This window comes from Amia ocellicauda, chromosome 5 (genome assembly GCF_036373705.1).
Source record: "Amia ocellicauda isolate fAmiCal2 chromosome 5, fAmiCal2.hap1, whole genome shotgun sequence".
Lineage (NCBI taxonomy): Eukaryota > Metazoa > Chordata > Actinopteri > Amiiformes > Amiidae > Amia > Amia ocellicauda.
Window position 1 is genome coordinate 31610585 of NC_089854.1, and position 23191 is coordinate 31633775.

Here is a 23191-nt window from a genome sequence, read left to right on the forward strand (position 1 = left end):
TTGAGGAAGTCCGCAGCTATCGTGTGACAGGCAGAGGACAGGAGAGAGAGAGAGTGCGCAAGAGAGACCAGAGACGGGAGGATTAGATCTCTGCCGTGCAGCCTGACTCCTGGGAGAATATTGCAGAACCTGTTGATGGAAGTTTACCCACCGGTGAAGAGAGACAGCGAGGGAGAAACGGGAAATCAAAATGAGTCTCAAGACAGAGGCACCAGCGGAAGGCAGAGACGCTGTGACAACCTGTAGGGGAAAAGATTACACTGAGTCAGGGAGCAGAGGGCTGACTTACAGAGAGAGAGACAGAGAGAGAGAGAGGGAGGGAGGGAGGGACAGAGGGAGAGGGAGAGGGAGGGACAGAAAGAGAGAGACAGAGAGAGAGAGGAGAGGGGGTGGAGAAATAGAGAGAGACGCAGGATAAATCCTTACAACATAATGATTAGGGCTCACAAGCCCTTCACATGACATGGAGTGTAGAGAGCAGGATTACAACTCTACAGAATAATCTATAAGAAAAAAAGAGAAATAAAAATACGAAGAAGCAGCAGAAGCTGGTGCAGGAATCCATGAACAACCTGGGGAAGACAGATTTTCCAACTTCACCTCCCCAGCAAGGGCTGCTGTTTCTACATGCATGAATGAGACTGCCTGCCTGCTGCTCTAGGTCTTACAGCTGGGGATCTGGAGGATATTTCATGGAGGGACACAGGAGCCTGGGGCATCACACAGGAATCCTGACATCCGAGGGGATGGGTGGAGAGTTTGAGAACCAGACTTTTTAGGGAAGGTGGGGGGGGGGGGGGGGGCGGTGTAGGTGAAGACCCAACCATACCAAAAATCAAGGAAAATAGGGAGAGCGGGGGAAAGAAAAATACATGGTTTGGGATGGAATACGTTTGTCTCTTTGCTGAAAGTCGGACGTTGAGAAGTACAGCATGCTAATCTGCGAGAGTCACTTTATTCCTTAGGCACAGCAACTTTCTTCTTTTTTTTTTGGGTTGTTTAATTTTTCTTGGTTGGAATAGGGCACGAGAGGAGAGTTATAGATTACAGGTCTGATTGACGGTGAAGGGCTGATCTGGACCTTCACAGGAACTGCATTCCGACACACACACACACACACACACACATTCTCTCTCTCTCTCTCTCTCTCTCTCTGTCTCTCTCTTGCTTGCCTGTCACACACAGCATCGCAGCTGCCTACCTGCTCTCACGTACCCCAGGCGGATATCGCAACTTTAATTCTCCCCCTGGAGCCGATAAAAGACAGGAAATTTGCAGACGGCCTCGTTGGCACTCTCTCTTTCCCCATCTTTCCCAAGATCCCTGCACCCAATCCCCCCAAACCCTCCCCCACAACCCTAACTCCCCCGCACCCACGGCCTCCGGCTACAGCAAAGGGATAATGTGACCTCCTGCCAAAGTGCTGGAGACCATGATACCAGCGCAGCAGGTTGCATTGACACAGAAATAGACTCACACAAGTGGCGCGGAGAAAGAGGAGCAAGGTGAGCCTTCCTGGGGAATGAGCTGCAGACACTCGGGGCTGGATGTGGATTGCCGACACAGGTATGAACTGCCCCCCCCCACCCCCACCCCCCTCCACTCCCATCACAAAACAACAACAAGAAACGAAATGCTTTCTTTTGCCTGGGTCTGACTTGCACTGCCAGTGGCAATCTGCATTTCATATTGCAAATTAAATTAAGACAATTGTTTAGTATTTTCCTCATTAAGCATCTGATGGGTCTCCCTTTACCCATATTGATTGTGCTGCTGTGTTTGTAATGTGTGTTGGATTCATTCTGAGCATCATCATCACCTCTATCTGCCTTTCAACTCACCAGTTGTTTTTCATCAGTACAGAGAGGAAGTCAGGGAATCGGAACGACAATTCAGTCTGCCCTGTATCCTCTATGTATTCTGAATCTCGCTTTTCAGGTGTTGCTGAATAGGTATGTAATCTGTGACACTACCCTGTACAGGTATGCTCACAAGTATATGGTAATTGACTAGTGTTTAGCTAACTGTCTGTTTGCATGAGAGGACAGTATGTTTAATGCATTGTGAATTGTCTCAAAGGACTGTAAACAGAAGTGTTTACAGAGCTTTTTTGCGGTTAGATAAGAGTTGTTTCCAGCCTGTGCTGAAACTTGCCCTGTCAAAAAGGAGCAGCTCAAGAAGCCATCCAGTAGTTATTGCTATTTGTCCTCGATCAGTATTGACAGACATGATAATCCATGTTACTGGGTGTGTGTTTATATATGCGGTATGGCACTGGACATTGTTGTAAAGCAGTTTGAGCCAGGGTCTACAAGCTACAATCTTATATAGAAGCCAATAACAGATTCTAGTAATGTGATAGTTGTCAGCCTATTTTGAGAAAAAGATTAAAAGAGTAATCTTTAAAAAAATTATAAAAACACTCTTCTCTGAGCCATAATTACACATTGCTCAAGATTGAGGCTTGCAAAAGGCAAAGTTGAATTATACATATCTGCTATTTCACAGCACGTCAATAAAAAAATAAAAAAACATATACATATAACATATACACACATACACACAAACACTTTTCGATTCTGGCACTGTCATTTAAATAGGCATTGCTGAATTTAGCTGCTGTCGCACAATGTATTGTAATGGACATTTCTCATTACTCTGTCAGAGGCATGGCTTTCCAACTGTTGCAAGGAAGCAGAAAAAAGAGGAGAAGAGCAGACAATACCTTGCACAGTCACCCCCCTCTATGTTTATGCGTCTCTTTTGGAGATCAAGGGGTTAGGTGTTGTAGGACGTTTAGTCAGTTTGGCATGTGAAATGAAAATAGGATGGCCCAGGCTGCTGAAAAGGACCGGTCTCATATGAGAGTTAATGATGAAGCTGCAGACATGATCTATGATAGGAGTTTGGCAGGATCCTGTGACTGTCACTCCTGCCTGGAAGGGGATGGGAGACTTGATTGCCTTGTTTGACGGACTGTTTATTCTCACAGTCTCCTTACTGGCCCTGGCCCCAACTCCCCCCTTAGTGGTAATTCTGCTTTCAAACCACCCTCGTCCTTCGTTTCCTTATTTTCTCCATTTAAGTTCTTCTCTCCCTTGGCTGAGTCCCATCATCCTATTTATCCTTCAAGACTGCATCCAACTGCCAACTAACCCTGCTGTCTCTCAATGACAGCCTACACCCACACCAGCTCCACTGGCCACGAGGTCCCAAACCACATCGCTCTACTTTGGCTTATTTGTCGCCTCAGACACTATAGTTAAAATGGCAAGTTATCCATGTCCAAAACCAGCTAAGAGTACTGAATTTGTCTTTTACAAAACCCAACTAACCTTGTTAATAACATGCATTTCAAAATCCGGATAGCTACTATGTTATTGACCCTGCATTACCACATTCCATTGACACTCTTCCAGGTGATAAAATCATTTCTAACAGCAATCTGTGCATGATGATGATGTCATTTATCAGGCACCTTAATTAAAGACAACTTTTATCAAGACTCCTCACCCTTAAGACATTGAAATGCTAAAACATATATGCTTTACAGTTACACTGTTAACCAGACATGGTACCCAGAGCAGTGTAAGTGGTACAGTTTTGTCGTAGCACTTAATCGGTCTGGAGTCTGTTTTCTTCCATTACATCTTTACATCGACCGCTTTGTTGCCGTGCACATGTAGATGTATAAATCACTCACCTAACCGTGCACAGTGCACCGTGTGAGGAACTGCAGCGTTCCCTTCCCCTCCTGCTATTAAGACTAGAGTTTGCCTTGGAGGAGTCTGTGAGTAAGTGCTGCCTGTGTTAGGCTGCCATTATTTCAAGGCTGGCTGTCTCTTTAAAAAAATAAAACATATAGATAGATAGATTGAGTCATTGATTCTGGAAGTGCTGTTTGCCTGTGATTTCAAATAAGGATTGGGGCGCTGGCTTTCGTTCGAGGCTCGGAATTCCAACACACTCCTCTTATTCGATTATATCAGTGAATTCATACCACAATCAGTCAACTGCATTAAAAGTGCTTTTGGGATAATCCAAAAGCTGAGGGAGTCCGGCCCATCAAAAACCTGTTAGTAGAGCTGAAGCAGTTAAACCTGTGTCCTGCTCACTCGTGGCCTGACACTGTGCTGGAGAGGAACAGATGCATTAGTGCTGGTGTCCTGGCTACCCTCCTCCAACGCGCAGCGCGCGGCTCACCAGGCCGTCCTATTCCTCGACGCAGAGAGCCTTCCTCTCCAGTCACAGGGCCGGGGCTGAGACTCTGATTGCACTGCCGTTTGATCCATGCCAAGTTTTAACTAGCTGCAGGGTCTTGCATAAATTGTGTTGACATCATTTTGGGGTGGGGGTGCAAGATTAGTCTTGAACCCGGCAGTTGGACAGTATTGTAAATTGCTGTTATTTTAATTGGGACCAGAACTACACACTGGGAAAAGAAAAAAAAAAAGGAAAGATCAGGTGCATAAAAGAAAATACCAGAGACTGAATTTGATTTTTTTTTAACAAAACAACCCAGAAAAGACTCAAAAGTTGCCATGCCATCAACAGTCTATAAATATACCTGCACTGTTTGGATCCAAGCAAATGCTCCCTAGAGAACAACATACTAACCATAAGGTAACATTGGGAAGCTGGCAGAAATTTGTATTTTTTTTTATATGTAATATTACTTGGCGTCCTTATATCTGTCCCTGCAGATTTAGTCAACATAAAAGTTACAAGGTTGGAAATATGCAGCACCTGGGTCTGGCTAATATAAAACAGCCTGCAGCCTGCATGATTCAAACGGCTGTGTGTTGTTGGTGGATGTGTTGTTTCATTAGACCACCTTTTATGACCTTCCTCTCCTAACGGTGTAATCTAATAGGCTGTTCCTTCCTTGTCTATGCTGAGCTGGAACCGGCACAGTGGAGTGCAAAGAGTTAATGCTCACACAGGCTCCGCAGACCGCCGGGACATGGCGGAATAAATAAAATCAGCAATCACGCAGAGATTTTTTTAAACAGATGCTGCTTTAATCTCTCTCCTCAAAGTTGGCCGTGGCTACTGAGCTGATGGTTTATGGTGCTCGAGGAGCGCCAACGAAGGGCGGCTGCAGCGGAGTGCGTGTGTGCAACAGGCACCTGAAATGTCACATGATCTAATCAGGCGAGATTACATCCAGATTGGGTCTACTCGGCGGACGGATGCTTGCGCTTGAAGGGACAGTGTGCGTGCAATGTGCTGTTGGTGGTTGATGGTTAAGGATAGGAATGGGACTGGTCTGAAACTGGCCAATAACAAGTGCTGCTACACTAACAGCCTGTGATGATTTTCTCATGTCTGCAGATCTAAACATACATAGCACTTTCATTCCCTTAGACTCGTCTTTTGGGGCTTTCACTGTCAAGACACACTGGTTTCTTTTAAGAACGCTGTTGTGACCGTGGCGCCATACCAGATCAAGCAAAGCCCCTGACACTTCAAAGCTTTTAAAAAACCATTCCCACAATGTTTGACGACATACAGGAGCTTCAGTGGTTGTGAAGACTAAGAGTAACAGTTCAATTTAGGCCTTGCCAACGACACTTCTTCCAATCACACATTCACTAAGTATTTTCGTAGGAGAACAATCCAGCATTGGTAAATTGCATACAATCAGTCATTCGCTAGGTCAATAACTACCACATTACTGACACTATAAATATTCCATTCTTATATTCAAGGGTATAAAGACGTTAGAAAAGTAATTTACAGCCTCTTAGTGATACTGCTACTGAAATACATAGAACACAGCAACTTTACAGCACAGCAGAGACATGCAAGTAATCCAGTTTCACATAAAGCCCAGATAACCAACAACAAATACAATTAGAAAAGTCATCTGGAGAGGTGAAACTGATACATTTGATAAATTAGGACAGCGGCTAGTGATGCGACAGAGAGAAGTGGTTACATTAAATTCTGACACTGGTACTTAAGTGTCTTTTAATATTTTTCATTAAGTAGTAAAATGTTTTCATTCAATCGATAAATGGTAGGTTGTAGGTTGTTTCAGATTATATAAAACAACAAGGGAAATCAGACTATATTTATGATGGTTTCTGACCTTGTGCTAATTTCACAACTCACTGGTACGCTTTCCCTTATAGGGAGAGCCTGATGCGAAACTGAAAGCTGGAAAGTGAGCTGTTCATGATGAGCATTATTCAGTAATTAAGTAACGAGGCAGAACAAAATTCCTTTAGAGGTGCTTAAGGGCAGCAGGACGGGCTGAGAATGATTTCACTTTCACTGTAACCGACAGGCTGAATACATTACATATAGATTAAACAAAGTTACAGGACATTTATTGGACAACATTAAAAACGGTGCCTTCTCACATGAGCTGGAAAATCAAAACCTTGGGGTGAGAAGAGGCACTGGCTGTTTAATGCAGCTCAGATCCAATCAACTCCACCAAGTCCGAGATGGCTGTATGGAGCCTGGAAGTATCACGTTGAGGGAGCGCGCTCTCATTTGCATTGAGGAGAGAGGCTGGGAGACAGCGCAGCAATGAGGCACTTGGCGTGCAATCTATTCTAGGGAGAAGGTGCATGAAACTAAAAGCCCACCAAGGTCATCCAAAAGCAATAATGTTTTCACCAGGGCAGACGGGAATGTGGTTTTAATTTAAGGCTTTACCATACTGACAAATGATGATTTCTGACAAGAATGTGTGTATGTACACTTGGGTTTTGTTTGCTCCTTTTTCAGGCAAGAGCAGATGTCAGGTTGTACTGTGTTCTAATCATTACCACATATTTGTACGTGAACAAGTATGTGATTTTAGGCGGCATTTTAAGAAGTGCTCTGTGAAGATACATACCTTGTGCTTAGAAAACACAGGATTTTACTAGGATTATTGGTTCAGCAACTATTGTGAAGATGTGAATCCTGTACTAATGAGAGTAAAGGTGATTGTTGGGATAGAGTTTGAGGCATTAATAGGAATTCCTGTCAATGAATGGTAATTGTAAAACACTGAATTTACTGTAGAACACTAGTATTATAAATAACTAGAGGATTATCTTCTATAAGTTTATTTTAGAGAATTGCAAAGGACTCACAATATGATTAGAAATGTTGATACCGGTCAATCGGCACAGTAACAAGAGCGATGCAGATAAAAAAAAACTATTCCATAAAAACAATAACATCGATAAAACAGCTGTGGAAAACCACCTAGCCCAAAATGGAGCGGGCACAAACACATGTGTATCTGATAGCTCAGCTATTTGAGTATTAATTCAGTTCCTCGCAGCAGCTTAAGAATTGTGTAACACTTAAAGCAAAAAATACAATAAAACCACCCACCAAAAACAAGTCAGTTTCAATGACCCTAAAGGGTGAGCAAACAACTCTGAGACTGCCATTGTTTCTCTGAGCTAGTATCAGAACGCATCCACTGTGTTTTAGATATGATCTTGAGCCGGTCATTCACAGCTGCCTCTTGTTCAGATATTGTTTTCCCCCCTCTACTATCATCAGCACCAATCGGATACCAGATCATTTGCAGCCCTTGCCCCCAAGAAGAGGATGATTTAATCGTTCACATCTTTGGATTCATACCAAAGAAAAAAAACCTGTGCTTATTGTGCATGTCAGACAGTGCGACTTAATATACAATCCTATTATCAATTCATCAGACGCTCTTCATTATAGAGGTAGCGAGGGTGCAACTACAGGTGTTGAGAGTAGACGTCCGAGAGGGAAGCAATGACATCTCTCTCTGTGCAAGATTACTGCAGCTTCTGCTGGGAGGGGCTGGCAGACTGACAGGCAGCCACGCTCTCAGATGGCATCGTGGAGAGTGACATCTGGCCAGAGGATTCAGCTCCAGCCGCCATTGCTCAGGCTTAACTAGGTCTTAGCTTGATCCTTCGCTTTTGAAAATGTGTCATTCCGACTGGAGACAATCACATCTCGGTGGGGCTGGCGCTGACGGGGCTCTGGGCCTGGCTGTTCACTTTAAATTGGGCTTCTCCTGCTTTATCACAGGAGTGCTTTTTCAACCCTTTTCTCTTCCCCTGCTACAAAACACTGGAAACTGCATAAAATAGCTATATATATACACACAGAGAGAGAGAGGGATTAGAGGAACCTGGAGTCCAAAGCACACCCTTTTTCATTCATTTTTTACTTTTACAGGGAACTAGTCAGCCTTCAGTGTACACTGCAGCTCAGTGTCTTTGCCCCAGATCTATTGTAGAGTTTCACAAGCTCTTATATAAAGCAGCAAGTGGTCGCTGGGTATTTCTACGAAGTAAACTCGCACAGGCAGACTGGCAGAGTTAAAAATGCAATTCAAAACACTGCGAGACTGCTGGGTTGCGAATCATCATCTCTGCGCACTGGGAGCCTGATGCTTTTCAGTGATATAACAGGGAGTGCTGCGGCGATCGGCAAACTGAACCGATAACACACTGTGGCACATGCAAGGAAACAAAGTCTGCCACCTGTTTCGGGGCTGTGCCTGGGGAGGACTGGCAAATTGCTTCCATTCCTCAGGCAGCGCTGGACAGCTGGGGGGGGGGGGGGGGGGGGGTTTGCACTGAGATTTTGAATTGGTCCACACCGTCCCATTTGATTGTGCCATACGACAGATTCATATTTTGCTGTAAATGGGGCTAAAAGATCCACATCCCCAGGCTGCTGCTCATCAAATAGTTGTGGGGCATAGCTGAGTGCCGACGAGACCAATCAGAGTTCTGCTCACAGCGTTACCCTGTGTCCGGAGAAGATGCCATATCTGAATGTCACCACAAAGTAATAATAATACAAACATACACAGGGAAAACTCACAAAACAAGTAACTGTAGAATAACGAAGCACAACCCTCATTGCAAAACAGTTCAGTTCTACTTCTACATTTAACATATATTCTTCTTTCCTCCATTTTAAAGTTAAAATTATTTTTTCCCCTCAATTGTTTGTTTCTGTACTTGACTCCTTGATACAACGCCTTTAGACAAAAGCATTGACATTTAATCATCAACAAACTGAAATTATTATTTTTGTTTTTTACATTTCTAGATATATTTTAAAGTTCTTATTCAATCCTCTCACTAAATAATGCTTAAGATGCTTAAGCATTAAGGTTACGACCTTGTACAGGTTACGACAAATCTTCACAGCAGAAATTACAGATGGGCAGGTGGAGTGCAATATGTTTTCATGGTTCAGAAAATATATCAGACAGTATTAAAATCAAAACTTCAAACCATCTACCTATTACAAAGTAGAAACCTTACAGATAGTGATGATTTTCTGCTTGCCACAGACTTCCTTCAATGCAAAGGAAAATCACCCATTTACATTTGGGGGTTTGACAAAGTTTCTATGTAATCCAGGACTTTGTCATGTGCATGTATAATCATATTATTAGCTGCCCTTTCATCTAATCTGTTAACCTATACGCATTGTAGTGTTTGGAGTGAAGCATTAAAATAGAGCTTTGGGTTGGTTCTGGAATCCATCAGCAATCTGCTTACCATAATACAGCAGTTCATTCCAGCATCATCTACTTCGAATGCAAATGTTTCTATGCGTTGGCGGTCACAATTTATTTGCTAGTTAATTTGCTTGCACTTTCGGGTGGCCATAACTATAAAGCAAACACACACACACACAAACAAACAAAAAAGGCTTTGGGGGGTGGGGTGGGGGATTGATTAATGTAGCTGTACCAGAAATAAAAAGCATATTACTTAGATTCTTTATCTGAAGTCTGAACCATTTTAAAAGGAAGGGATTACTTTCACTGTGCCAATATTGAGTTTAAAGTTAGCTCTCTCTGGGCAGGTGGGCGATGTTTGAAGAGATAACTGTGAGAATTATTTTTTTATGAAATCTCAGAGCCTTGGATTATACAATCTTCCTTTTATCTGTGCCTACATGTCAATTACATGAAACACAGACCTTTCTTCTGCTAAAAACATCTCACCGTTTGGAGTAAAAGGTTGCATAAACAAGGCAAACAAACAAACAAACAAACAAAAACAAACACATAACTACAGATCTTTTGGCTAGGGGTCTTTTTTCCAATTTCTGAGTTTCACAGAAGAGGATTCAACCTTAAAAAAAAAAAAAAAGCCAAGAGGCTGTTATTTAGACACCTCCCCCCAACAGATGAGACTTCTAATCAGTGCTATAGCATTTTGTGAAGCTGAATTAGCACTAGCACTATAGTGGCGTGATAATACACAGATTCGACTCAGAAACAGAAAGACAGGCTCCGCGTTATGTTACTGTACTACGAAGTTTCCACCCCTTGTCTCTTCTCTTGTTTTTGGGGAAGGGAAACGAATATCCGGCGAATAGATCGATCGAAGCTTCCCAAGTCTGTAGACTGCTGAGAGGCGAGACTGAGAAATGCAGGACGAAAATAAAATACAATGATGTGGCACAGACCATTCTGCGATCTCTGATTGACACTGCTCGCTGGGTCTGGGGTGGCTGTGTCTGGGATTCACAATGCCGAATGCTGCCCGCTGGCATCTTTGAATTAGGAGTTCAGCAGGGGGGCCCGGGGATGGGGACGGGGGGTGGGGGTGGGGGTGCAGGAATAGAGTTGAGTCAGTGTTATGCCACAGGGCAGGGCTTTATGACAAAACAAATGATTATAGAAGAAAATCTAAGAAACTCAGGTACACAAAAAAATGCACATTTCTACACAGCACAGTCCTGATGAACCAATAACACTGATCTATTGTTAGAAAATTCAATTTAGGACCAAAAAAACTACATATCTCACAGTTTTTTACTTTGTGACTATGACTATGCTATCTACACTATCAGATTACTTTTCATTTTAAGATTCAAAGCAGTAAAACTTTCTATAGAACATATTTATTTTAGTAATTAAAGAGAATATTGCTTATTCATCATAATTATTAATGATGTGGGTTTTAATCTGACCACTGTAATATCCTCGTCAAGCAGTTGTGTAATATGCCATAATTCTGTGGTAATTTTTATTTATATTTTTTAAGGATTTTGCTAGTGAGGATTATATAAAGAGTTACAAATTGCTTACTGGGTTTTTATAAACAGGGGATTTAGGATACATTTTTAGATCTTAAGCATTGTGTTCTAAATGGTGGATGAGTATTGGGCGGGACTGTAAAAAATAAATAAAGTCACTTGGTTTCTGTTCTTTGCCCTGTATCAGACAGAGAACAAAAAGCCAGAGTGATGGCATATCATGGCTAATGCTGAGAGAGAGATAGAGGAATCATACAGACGTAGATGTCTCAAAAATAATATAGCGAACAGCATGAACACACACCACTCTACAATAGGCATTTACCAATTCACATCTTTATCAGCCATGCAGATTGAGTTCCACAGCATGCATGGCGGAGGTAGGAAAGTCAGTGTTGATAATTGGAGGTGATTTTTTATTGCGGAGTACATGGACTATGACAGGCAGCTCGAGACGCCAGCTTCCTCCACAGACGTGCTACTTTCCAACAGATCTAGTGCTGGCGTCATATTGATTCCACCTCGGCAATCAGCCTGCGTGGGGATTTTGATTGGAAGCTTATCGACTCATATTAACTTCGGATCTTGCGGACTGCTGCCCTAAGAGACCACACTGCACCTCTGGCACTTAGTGTGACATACCCATAGGCAAAGGATTTCAACCTGAGGGACAAGCATGTGGAATTTGTGTTTTTATCCATTATTATTATTATTATTATTATTTATTTATTAGCAGACACCCTTGTCCAGGGCGACTTACAAAATATCAGAATGAGATTTGCAGGTTTCTGTGCACGTATCAAAAGAAGATCAATCAACTGATCAATTACTGAAGGTAATCAATAATCAATTATTTGAAGGTAATACACACCTAGTTGTGTCTTGCAGGTGTTGTTCCAAAAACTGCGGGCTGAACTGATTCTAGGCAAATGTGTACAGAGAGCTTGTACACTTCTAGGCACAATGGTTGTTATTCACTAGAGAACATCGTTTTTTTCCTTAGCTGTGCCCTCTTCTCCACTAGAGGGTGATAAACACTTTCATACTAGTCTGATTATTGGGACAGAAAATTAATGATTTAGCCATGAGAATTAAAGCTTTTTAAATAGAATAATAATATAATGTACATGGTTAATCATAAGCAGTGTAAAATTCTTTCTGAGCACATTTACAGTTGCTTGGAATCAATTCAGCCTGTAATGTTTGGGGCAGCTCCTGCAATACTGATCTAGGTATATTCTAACAACTTGTGATTCTACATGGCCTTTACTGAGAAGTTTAAATCTTTTTGATGGTGGCTATGTTATAGTAAGTGTCAGCGGTGCAGTCTATGGTTTAGTTTTTGTTTTGCCGCTTCCTTCCTTATTTATTGATTCTTCCATTGAAAAATTAAGAATAACATGTTTTTGATTACATTTAATTTATGTAATAAAAAGCACTATTATTGCTAGGACATCATGTAATATTCTGGACAACAGTTCACTGTCGGCATTAATGTAATTTTGTAGTGAGGGCTTGAATTGCTAGCGACATCATCATCTTACTACAATGCTCCATTAAGTGTGTAACCCAGCAGGGAGAAAAACAAGGAAAGTGTTTCATGGATTGCTCAGAATCCAGACCTCAATTTGACAGAACACCTCTGGGATGAACTGGATCGCAGAATCAGGTTGAGACCTCAGAGACCAACGTCTCTAGTGTCAGTAGGAATTGTGCTGTGTGGTCTACCTCTGGTCATCTCTCAAAGCCATTGCAGCAGTCATACATACATTCCCAACCACTATTACGTTTGTATTTTGGTCACACAGTCCTCTGTACATTTCATAATAAAGTATACAAGCTATCAAAAACACTTTTCTGAAATATGCAATGAAACGGGGTCACCGTTTACTAATGAGGACAAACTTGGAGTAGCGGCATGTTCCGTCCTGACCTCGTTTTGCCTGATCTCTGGAGCACAACACAGAGCTAAGCTGGTTCGGTAAACTGGAAAGATGTAAAATTCCAGTTGATAGCGCTGATAATGGGAGACTTTGTAAACTTGATCTACCAGAGAGAGAGAGGGTGGGAAAATTCTCACCATGCGCAGTTAAAGAGTGGATTACATCAAGGGAGTGCACAGAAATATCCTGGGAATATAGTGTGGAGCACAACTGGAGATAACAATCTATAGGACACATCTGCATCTGTGAGAAACGGGGACGCACAGATGCCAGTTTAAAAACATTATGATAAGCCTTCACTTCCTTGCTTTGTATGGTATATTCTGCAACAACAGATTGACCTGAACTAAAGACAATTCACTGAGTTGGGAATTATCAGTCTTTGTGTATAAGAAGGTCTTTAAAAAAATTAAAAAATAGATATCTTGACTCATACTTTTTTGGAGGAAAGAGGATAAATAATATTCATTAGAAGAAAAAAGAACAAAACGGATGTTTCCGAGTCATCTTCAACAAAAAGGCCCAAGATAACAATTATGTCAGGTTTGAGAACAGCGGGTTGTGTATACCCATAATTACAAATGTCAGATATAGGTTGTCGGAAAAAGAATGAATCCATTTCACATTCCTGAACATCCATCAAGACCAACTGTACTACGGTCAAGCAGTCATGTTTCTGCCAACAACAACATGGAAAGAGGGAAATGGACAGAATGTGTAGGGATTTTGTTTTATGGGTTTAATGACAAACTTCCACACAAAAGCCTGACTCTACTGCAGCTGTGCTTCAAGCTCAAAGTTACATGCTGATGGATTTTATTTGATTTGATTTTAATCTAATCAATTTCAAATAACTGCCCTTAACTTTCTATAACCAGAGGCCGTATCGTCTAAGAAGTGCTCTCTCAATACAAGACAGGAAACAAACAGGGAAGAGTTTCAGGTTCAATTCCCAAATACAGCTTAATGCTAAGTCAAGACAGGTTTACTTGAACAGTAGCTAATGTCATTAGAGTTACACTGTTTCACTTGCGATGCTCGCGCTGTTGTGTTGTCTCTGCGGTAAGGTGCTACATTTTATTGTTTCTTTCTGTTTGACATAAGAGAATTTGATGCTTTTATCCAACAAGTACGCTGTAGAAAGCGTATATGGGATCTTCTTTAAAAATAACCACTTTCACTATAAATTGACATCACAACATTAGATGGCTTAATGGCGATTGTTTAGAGTTTTAAAGACAGATAGGCTGGCAAGAAATCAACATTGTAAAAGGAGGGCTTTTCAGTATTGGTGACTGAAGCCTGAAACTCATTGGTATGCTTTATTTCAGAACGCCCGGTCTGCTGGGAAGGGTACGAAAGCTATTTTTGCAGGAATGGTTATTAGAATAACAAATCACTGTGAAAACAAACACACTATACTATCAAACAGAACATCGCTAAAGGGCAACAAATGAAATGATGCTGTTTCAGAGGAAAACACCAGACCACTTTCAAGTTTGCAACACTTGAAGAAAATGGAAACGTAAAGATACATCTTCAGTTTGAAAGTGCCAGACTGACACAACCTTTGAAGGTGACAGAAAAGGGTGTGTTTAAGCGAACAATATATAAATAAGGGGCCAAGAATTTCACTTCAAGAACATGACCCTCAGAGAGATGTTTTTTGAAGGGGGCTGGTGAATTAGCCTCCACAACACGTTTTGTTTATTAACCCCAAACACTCCAAAGTCATTTTATATGGAAGTGCCTTCTAAATTGAAAAACAATTCTATTAACAGGGGAACAAGATGATTGATGACAATATTTTAAAATGTCTTTCATAAGCCTAGAAAAAGTATATATTCCTATCTTATGGCATTTTGATCATTTTATCCCCCATTTGTTTTCTTTTCCTGCAGAAAGCCTCTTGGCACCTCAATAAACACACATACACACACACATAACAGAAAACTCTGCTCCCCTTCCCTGGTGCGCACACAAACAGCACGAAACACAAGCAGCCATTCAAAAGCACTTCTTGGATCTGGCCCACAGTTGCCAAAAAATACGGCCCGGAAATGAATACTGTGCAGATTATGTGAACACAACCTTGTATAATGAGTCAGAGATTGTAATGATTATGAATGCCACTGAAGTCATGGGTTTTGGTGCATTTTCTGATACTACTTGTCAATTTGGTGATGATTTTATTGGCAAAGATAGCCCAATGCAGATATTTTCACTGCTTTGGCCATCTGTCGACCGCAAATATAATGTGACGGTGCCTCGCATTAAGACACCATTTTCAAAAAGGAGTCACTGAACTCAAGACTGCTTCATATGCAAGACTCAATACTTCTTCATACTCAATAAAAAAGCTTTTTTTGGGCATTATTTTAAACACAGTTTTCTGACCATTTGATCATGACTCAAGAATAATAGGAAGAATAGTTCATTGTTACATGATGTACTGTAGCAGAAATAATGGTGGCCTGGAATTATTTGATTGAAATGAAATTATTTCCTCCATGATGTAAAAGATTAGGGGACAGTTCAGTCTCTAAGTGACTGCTGTGAATTACCCTGCTGTCTCAACAAGTAAAGGTTTTAACACAAAACAAATGACTAACATGGCAGCAGAAATAAGGAAGCAATATGAGAATGATACAAAAAAAAATCATGCTGCCCCACATTAAAGACCATCACAACTAAATATAGAAAGCAAGCAGTCAGTCGCCAAAAACACAGCCACAGTGCTCACAAAAGTCTGAGTAAATTCAACACAGTTTTAATATATAGTAGTAAATCGCCAACCAGGGGATTAGCAAGACATCATTAACCACGTCAAAAGGAATATCATGCCCTGTTGGCATGGGGATTTATCACTAGTGATGCAGCACCCTATGTGACAGGGGCAAAACAGTCGTTTGGCTTGCTGGTTTCCGAACCAGTTGAAGATGGTAAAGTGATTACCGACAGACCAAGGTCAGGGAACTGTAAGGATTGCTAGGGATTGCATTTTTTTTTATTTCATTTAAATGCACAGCAAATCTGGTCATCATGGGGTGAAAACACATGTCCAGACAAGTACCTATATCACCGAACAAGAGAGAACAGATTCCTGCTGGAGCACACACACACAGATAAATTACACCCCACAATGGCCATTGGTTCGATTGTGAAAAACACAGCAAATCTAATGCTAAAATGTTTACCCTGTTTGAATATTGAGTTGCCAAGGATGTCGATTTCTATCAGTAAATATCTGCCCATATGGACGAACAAGCATTTAAACAGATGGAAGGCATTTTAGTAGATGAATGGGCATATGGGCATATTCAATATATTGCTCTGGTTGTTATTTGACAAGATCTCCCTTAGCAGAATGCAATGCTCACTGGAGCAAGAGCTTTGTAATTAAGGAGCTCATAAACCAAAACAAAGACAAACAAACAGGAGCGACAACAACAAAAACTTAATTCTGATCATTCATAAATATGTATATGATGTATTACAAGAACTGCAAAGTGAAGATGCTAAAATAAAAACGTCTGATATCAGACTACTCATAAACTATAAACTTCAGTTAGAAATAAAATTGATGGAACTGGGGCAGAACATCGGTTGTGGAGTTTCTGTACAAAACCCCGATTATGCATCATAATTGAATAAACCAGATATTTAACACGTCAGCCGCAGTGATAGATTAGATGCAGAAGGTGGTTGTACGAACACATCTTTTTTGCACATTTGCACAAACCCTACCCTGTATAAGGAGTGACTTCCCATTTATATCACAATGTGACTAACTGGGACTCCTGACCATTCTTTAAAGCCAGTTACAGCTAGAAGCACCAAACACTTTCACATCCCAGAGATTAGACTTGTAAATCACAGCCTCTTCTGGACACTTTTAACACATACAATTCCAAAGGTACCAGACACTTCCCGGCTACAGCATTATTTACAGCAGGTGGTTGAAACTACAGCACAGAGCACGTTATAGAAAGAGACCCACATGATAACTGATTAATCCCTTTATCCTGAATTCAGGGGAAAACACAAGCATAAAAGGAAAGAGATTTTAACTGGTCAACCCATGTGCTTGGCTACAGAGGTAAAGACTCAGGACAATTTGGTTTGAAGGCAGCTCAAACTGTCACTTGGTATGGATGTTCTTAAAACACTCTGCCCCTTTGTTTTAAATCAATTAGACTTAGATCCAACATGCAATGACAAATAAAAAGGGTCTCTTAGTAGATACGTTTCTGATTCAGAACTCACTTGTGATTTTCTCATTTTGTAATGAATTAACAACGTCTTTGCACGTGTCCATTCTGCATAAAACATAATTCTGTGACTTTACTTGCAGTATATAATTTGTCCTATCTCATGCTTAAAGGAAGCAATTACCATATCTTCAAAATGCTTATAAAAGAAGAAAAAACACATGATAGATTTGCTATTTTCATTTCATTTACTATTTTTAGATGAATTTAGCTTTTCTTTGTTTTTTTTGGGTCACATCACGTCATTGGATTTCCTGATTTTTTTTTGGTATTATTTCTTTAACTAATCCTTTAGAGCAAATTTAAGTCACCGATGAATTGTGTTTTATTGGTTTCACCTTAGACATCAGTGATGTGTTTGATGCACTGTAAAGAGACAGATTCAATCAACGTTCTAATCCAATCACAGCTATTTGACAGTGATTTTAGAGCAGTTAAAGGTTAAGCACAAAAATAAGAATTCCCTGGGGTGAAGCTACACTTAGCAAACACATCAATGCTGGTGAGTAAATCATAGAAATTGTTTGAGGTGAAACTAAAAGCATGGAGGAGACGCATTTAGAAATGTGTACTGAAAGTGAGTGACAGTACCTTTTATAACTGTTGTGGCCACTTTAATGTCCACTAGTAGACTGCATTGTCAAACAATGGGAAAGTTAAACAAAAATAAAATGAATAATAGAATAGTATTTTTAATATCTGACCCTGTGTACCTTCAGTGCCTTGTACCTTTTGCAAGACTGTAAGATTTTAATGGAAGTAGCCATATAAAATGTCACCCAACAACAACACATGAGACGTGACAAATGAGTGGAATCATCTAGCTGGCTTGATTCCTCTGTAGCTTATTGATACAATTATATATTTAATCTGTTCCTTTAAGTTTCTTTAAGGAATCATCTTCAAGTACATGGTTAAGTCCTACTACTGAAGTCAACTATTTTTAAAATTATATTTCTGAGCAAATGCCCTTATTCTTGGCGACTTGTTACAATATATCACATTATTTTATTACAATTACCCATTTATACAGCTGGGTTTTTACTGGAGCAATCTAAAAGTACATTGCTCAAGGGTACAGCAGCACTGTCACCCACCTGTGATTCCTAAATGTGCTCACCCTTAATGTCCACTTGCATTCCATGGACATTTTATTTTTGAGCTTGAGTCGTGGACAAATATTTTGCATCACTGTACCACTGCAAACAATGATAGGAGGATTCCAAACTGTTCCAATAATCCTTTTGGTGTCTTTGAGGATTTTTATGAGGTAAATAAAACCCTCTCAATCCATGTGTCTGAAGCGCTCTCTCTGTCTATTTCTGTTGCAGGCAGTAGGTGGCTGATATGGGAGTTCCTCTAGGCTGGTTGAGTGCCTCCTTCTGGCTGCTGCTGTGGGGCACCCACGGCAGCTTGGGTCGCCCGTTCGGGCCACCCACGGTCAACGTGGCGGTGGTGTTCAGTGGCTCGTCCTACCAGACGGAGATCAAGGGGCGTCTGAGCCGGGAGAACTTCATGGACCTGCCCATCGAGGTGAACCCCATCACTGTGCTGGTGAACAACACCAACCCCCGCGCCCTGCTTACGCGCATCTGCGACACCCTGGCCACCAACCGCATCCACGGCGTGGTCTTTGAGGACAATGTGGGCTCTGAGGCAGTGGCCCAGATCCTGGACTTCATCTCCGCCCAGACCTCCGTGCCCATCATTGGTGTCAGCGGGGGCTCGGCTGTGGTCATTCAGCACAAGGTGAGAATGATATTGTTCAAACAAGCACAGTGTAGCTGAGCCACAGTGGAATAGAGTAGAGTTCCAGTAGAGAACTGTAGAGTTCCTTGGGGTCCTTTGAGATTATGTGCTTTGTAAATGCAAGATATTATTACTGTGATTTAAAGCGACATGACCGGTGAATGTATACCTTTTCAAAAAACAGTCCTCACTTCTCCTTTTATTCCTAATATCAAGCAGAATTGAACTCTGATGATGAAGGATATAGCAAATAAAATACCCTGCTTCTAACATATTGGCTAGAATTTTCTGCTCTCAACTTACAAGTAGGCACAGAGGGGAATCTACAGGTACAATACCATAAGGGGTATTGAGCAAAAGCTGGACATAAATTTAATGCTCAGCATCTCAGTTCTGACAATTCCTTCCAGAACTGTAGCACTATATAGCTCTCTGAGGAATACACTGCTACCATGTGGAAAGCTGATTTTCTGTGCTGTGGCGTCAGAGATACAGCACACTAGTCAGATGCACAATGCACAAAGCTGAGATTGTGTGCAAAAAGCTGTTAATGTTGCTCTGTTTAATGTTCAGACTTGCAGCAAGGAAATGCACTTGCAGGGAGTGATTCCAGACTGTCTGGGTACATCAGGGAAGAGAGCCACAGGCAGTCGTTTAAACAGAACGGCCTAATTAAAATGGAATCATTCTGCTCAAACTAATGTTCCCATGGGAGTGGCAAGGAAATAGCTCACGTTGGCTATTTTTATTTCAATGAGGCAACTGGTGATTCAAAATCCACTTTTGTAGAAAAAAAAGGCACCCAATAATATATATATGCATACAATTTCAGTTAGTTGCAAAGCAAATTTCAACGGTGCCAAAAAAAAAAAAAAATCAATCAGACCGAAGTGAGGGAAATGGTTATCACCCATCATGGTTTGCCGTCTACAAGAGTAAATGAGCTTTCCAGAACCGGGAATGAAAAAATTATAATTAGTGCTCTGACCTCTGATGACAATAAGAGAAAAAACACAGAATGTTAATGCTTAATCAATATGGTTATTTATCTCACAGAAATTGCCTTCCGTTTAAATATGCCATACTCAGATATAAGAAAGGGAAAAACAGAAAGTCTGCCACCTTCGATTCATATCAGTTCATTTGTATGCTTGCAGAGCATTAAAATATCATTCGGCTTGTGAGAAATGTCGAAACAAGCTTAATGAGTATCAGCAGAACACAGTCCCAGGCGTTCTCTGACACGCTGCACAATGCACAGCAATAAAATACGATCGTAAAAGCCACTGAAGAATAACTGCCATGTTGTAGGTTATGGTGTTTAACATCTCCAACTGCAAACAACATAGAATAGAAACTTACCTCGTTGTTTGCACGTCAGCTACAGGAGCGTGGAGCTGCAGAGAGAAAAAGGTAGAGTGAATGGACTGAATCTGAATTTAAATTAACAGGGCAGTCCTGTAAATAGACCTACATATTTTTAGCATTGGTTTTAAAATGTTAAATCATCTTTATTTTTATTTTCTTATTTTATCATATTAGTTTTAGATCTTTGAGTGGCTTGGGTTGGGGGCCACGCTAAAATTGCTGAGATCTGTAGTTCAGGAGAGGTGCTGGGATGTGTAAGATTGCTTAAGTGATTGCTTAAGTGATTGCTTAAGTGATTGCTTGATTGCTTACCAGGTTTACTTGAAGTTACAAAGGATATTGTGCCATCGGTGCAGATGTACGTGTTTCTTAAAACTTGTCAATTTCAGTCTTAAGGGACAGTGGTTGAAACAATGATAAATTTGAGTAAATCAAATACCACATACAACACTAAATGGAAGATAAAAAAGAGCAGTTTAAGAGCTGTTAAAACTAAAATGCTAACTATTCCACACTAGCCACACATTTAACTTCTTAGTGTAGCTCTTAGTGTCTTTGTTAAAGGCCTTTTACTTCCAAAGCCACAAGGCTGAATAATAAATCCAAAGATTTAGTGTAATGTAATCTGATGATTATCTGAGGATCTGAGGTCTATCGATCATGCAGATTAAACACAGCACCATTTGGTTAGAACTTTAATGTTAAACGCAGAATGGACATGTGACTGGTATATACAGTTAGGTCCATAAATATTTGGACAGTGACACAATTGTCATAATTTTGGCTCTGTACACCAACACAATGGATCTGAAAGGAAACAATCAAGATGTGCTTTAATCTTTGAGGGTAGTTACATCCAAATTGGGTGAACGGTGTAGGAATTACATCCATTTTTATATGTGGTCCCCCCAATTTTAGGGGACAAACTAACATAATCATGAATTAAATTGTGAGTTTCAATACTTGACTGCCTGAAGTCTGGAGCCCATAGACATCACCAGATACTGGGTTTCTTCTCTGGTGATGCTCTGTCAGGCCTGCACTGCAGCTGTCTTTAGCTCCTGCTTGTTCTTGGGTTGTGTTGCCTTTAGTTTTGCCTTAGAAATCAAAACAAACCAATCAGAGAAATATAAAAAACATTAGGTGTGGCCAAATCAACTGTTTGGTACATTCTGAAAAATAAAGAACGCACTGGTGGGCTCAGGAACAGAATAATTATTTCCCTGGTGAGGAAAACACCTTCACAACAGTTGGCCAGATCAAGAACACCCTCCAGGAGGTAGGCGTATCTGTATCAAAGTCAACAATCAAGAGAAGACCACCAGAGTAAATACAGAGGGGTTACCACAAGATGTAAACCATTGGTAAGCCCTAAAAACAGGAAGACCAGATTAGAGTTTGCCAAAAAACATCTAAAGAACCCTGTATAGTTCTAGAACAACATCCTATGGACAGATGAGATAAAGATCAACTTGTACCAGAATGATGGGAAGAGAAGAGTATGATGAAGGGAAGGAACTGCTCATGATCCGAAGCATACCACCTCATCTGTGAAGCATGTTATGGCATGGGCATGTATGGCTGCCAATGGAACTGGTTCCCTTGTATTTATTGATGATGTGACTGCTGACAAAAGCAGCAGGATGAATTCTGAAGAGTTTAGGGCTATATTATCTGCTCAGATTCAGCCAAATGCTTCAAAACTCATTGGACGGCGCTTCACAGTGCAGATGCACAATGACCTGAAGCAAACTGCGAAAGCAACCCAATACTTTTTTAAGGTGAAGAAGTGGAATGTTCTGCAATGGCCAAGTCAATCACCTGACCTGAATCCAACTGAGCAGCATTTCTTACTTACTGAAGGCAAAACTGAAGGCAAAACACACAAGAACAAGCAGGAACTAAAGACAGCTGCAGTGCAGGCCTGGCAGAGCATCACCAGGGAAGAAACCCAGCATCTGGTGATTTGCAACCAAGTATTGAAACTCACAATTTAATTAATGATTATGTTAGTTTGTTCAATTACTTCTGAGCCCCTAAAATTGGGGGGACCACACATAAAAATGGGTGTAATTCCTACACCGTTCACCCAATTTGGATGTAACTACCCTCAAATAAAAGAGGAAAGTCTACACTTAAAGGACATCTTGATTGTTTCCTTTCCAATCCATTGTGGTGGCATACAGAGCCAAAATGATGACAATTGTGTCACTGTCCAAATATTTATGGACCTAACTGTAGAAATCAAATGGTTCCCATGATTAATTAAATAATTTTCCAAATTTACCTGCTATTGTGTCTTGTGGATTTTGGGTTAATTTTAGTTGCCTGAAGAAATGTGCAATGTATTCAATTCCTAAGCCTACGTAATTGAAAATTTGCATGTTTGTCATAATAATGTATTTTACATAATAATCTTTTTATATACATGGGCAATCGGGTATTCATTAAAAGAAGAATTGTGAAGAAACCTCCCAGCCTATGAGCTTGAGAATTTAGAGAATAGTAAAGTTATAATCTGGATGTGGGAATGGGTAAATAAAAAAATAATAATATCTATGAAAAGCAGTAAAAGAGAACACAATTATAAGCTGTTGCCAACCTGTGGAAAGAAACAGAAATATTGTAATACACAAAGTAAAGAAGTCCAGTACAGTTTATCAGTATTAGACTTAGTCTTCTAGTTCTCTTTAGTACTCTTGCAGCATTTTATTAGAACTAAAATTACTAACACAACGGAAAAAAAAAATTCAATTTAACAGCAGTGTCCATTTCCAAAAAGTTGTAGCTGTAATTGACAAGTCAGTTCTGATCAGCGTCCATTAAGTGAGATGACCAAAACAAACTAAA

At 40.6% G+C, this 23191-nt stretch overlaps 1 protein-coding gene across 1 annotated transcript in view; it reads left to right on the plus strand.

Annotated features, from left to right (window-relative positions):
• The first annotated feature begins 830 nt into the window (after nucleotides 1–830).
• Nucleotides 831–23191, plus strand: part of grin2cb (glutamate receptor, ionotropic, N-methyl D-aspartate 2Cb) — an 84842-nt gene continuing 62481 nt past the window's right edge. Inside the window, exons 1-2 of the mRNA XM_066704781.1 lie at nucleotides 831–1566; nucleotides 18556–18973. Coding sequence (XP_066560878.1) covers nucleotides 18572–18973 — 402 coding nt within the window. The 5' untranslated portion in view covers nucleotides 831–1566; nucleotides 18556–18571. The remainder of the gene's footprint in view (nucleotides 1567–18555; nucleotides 18974–23191) is intronic.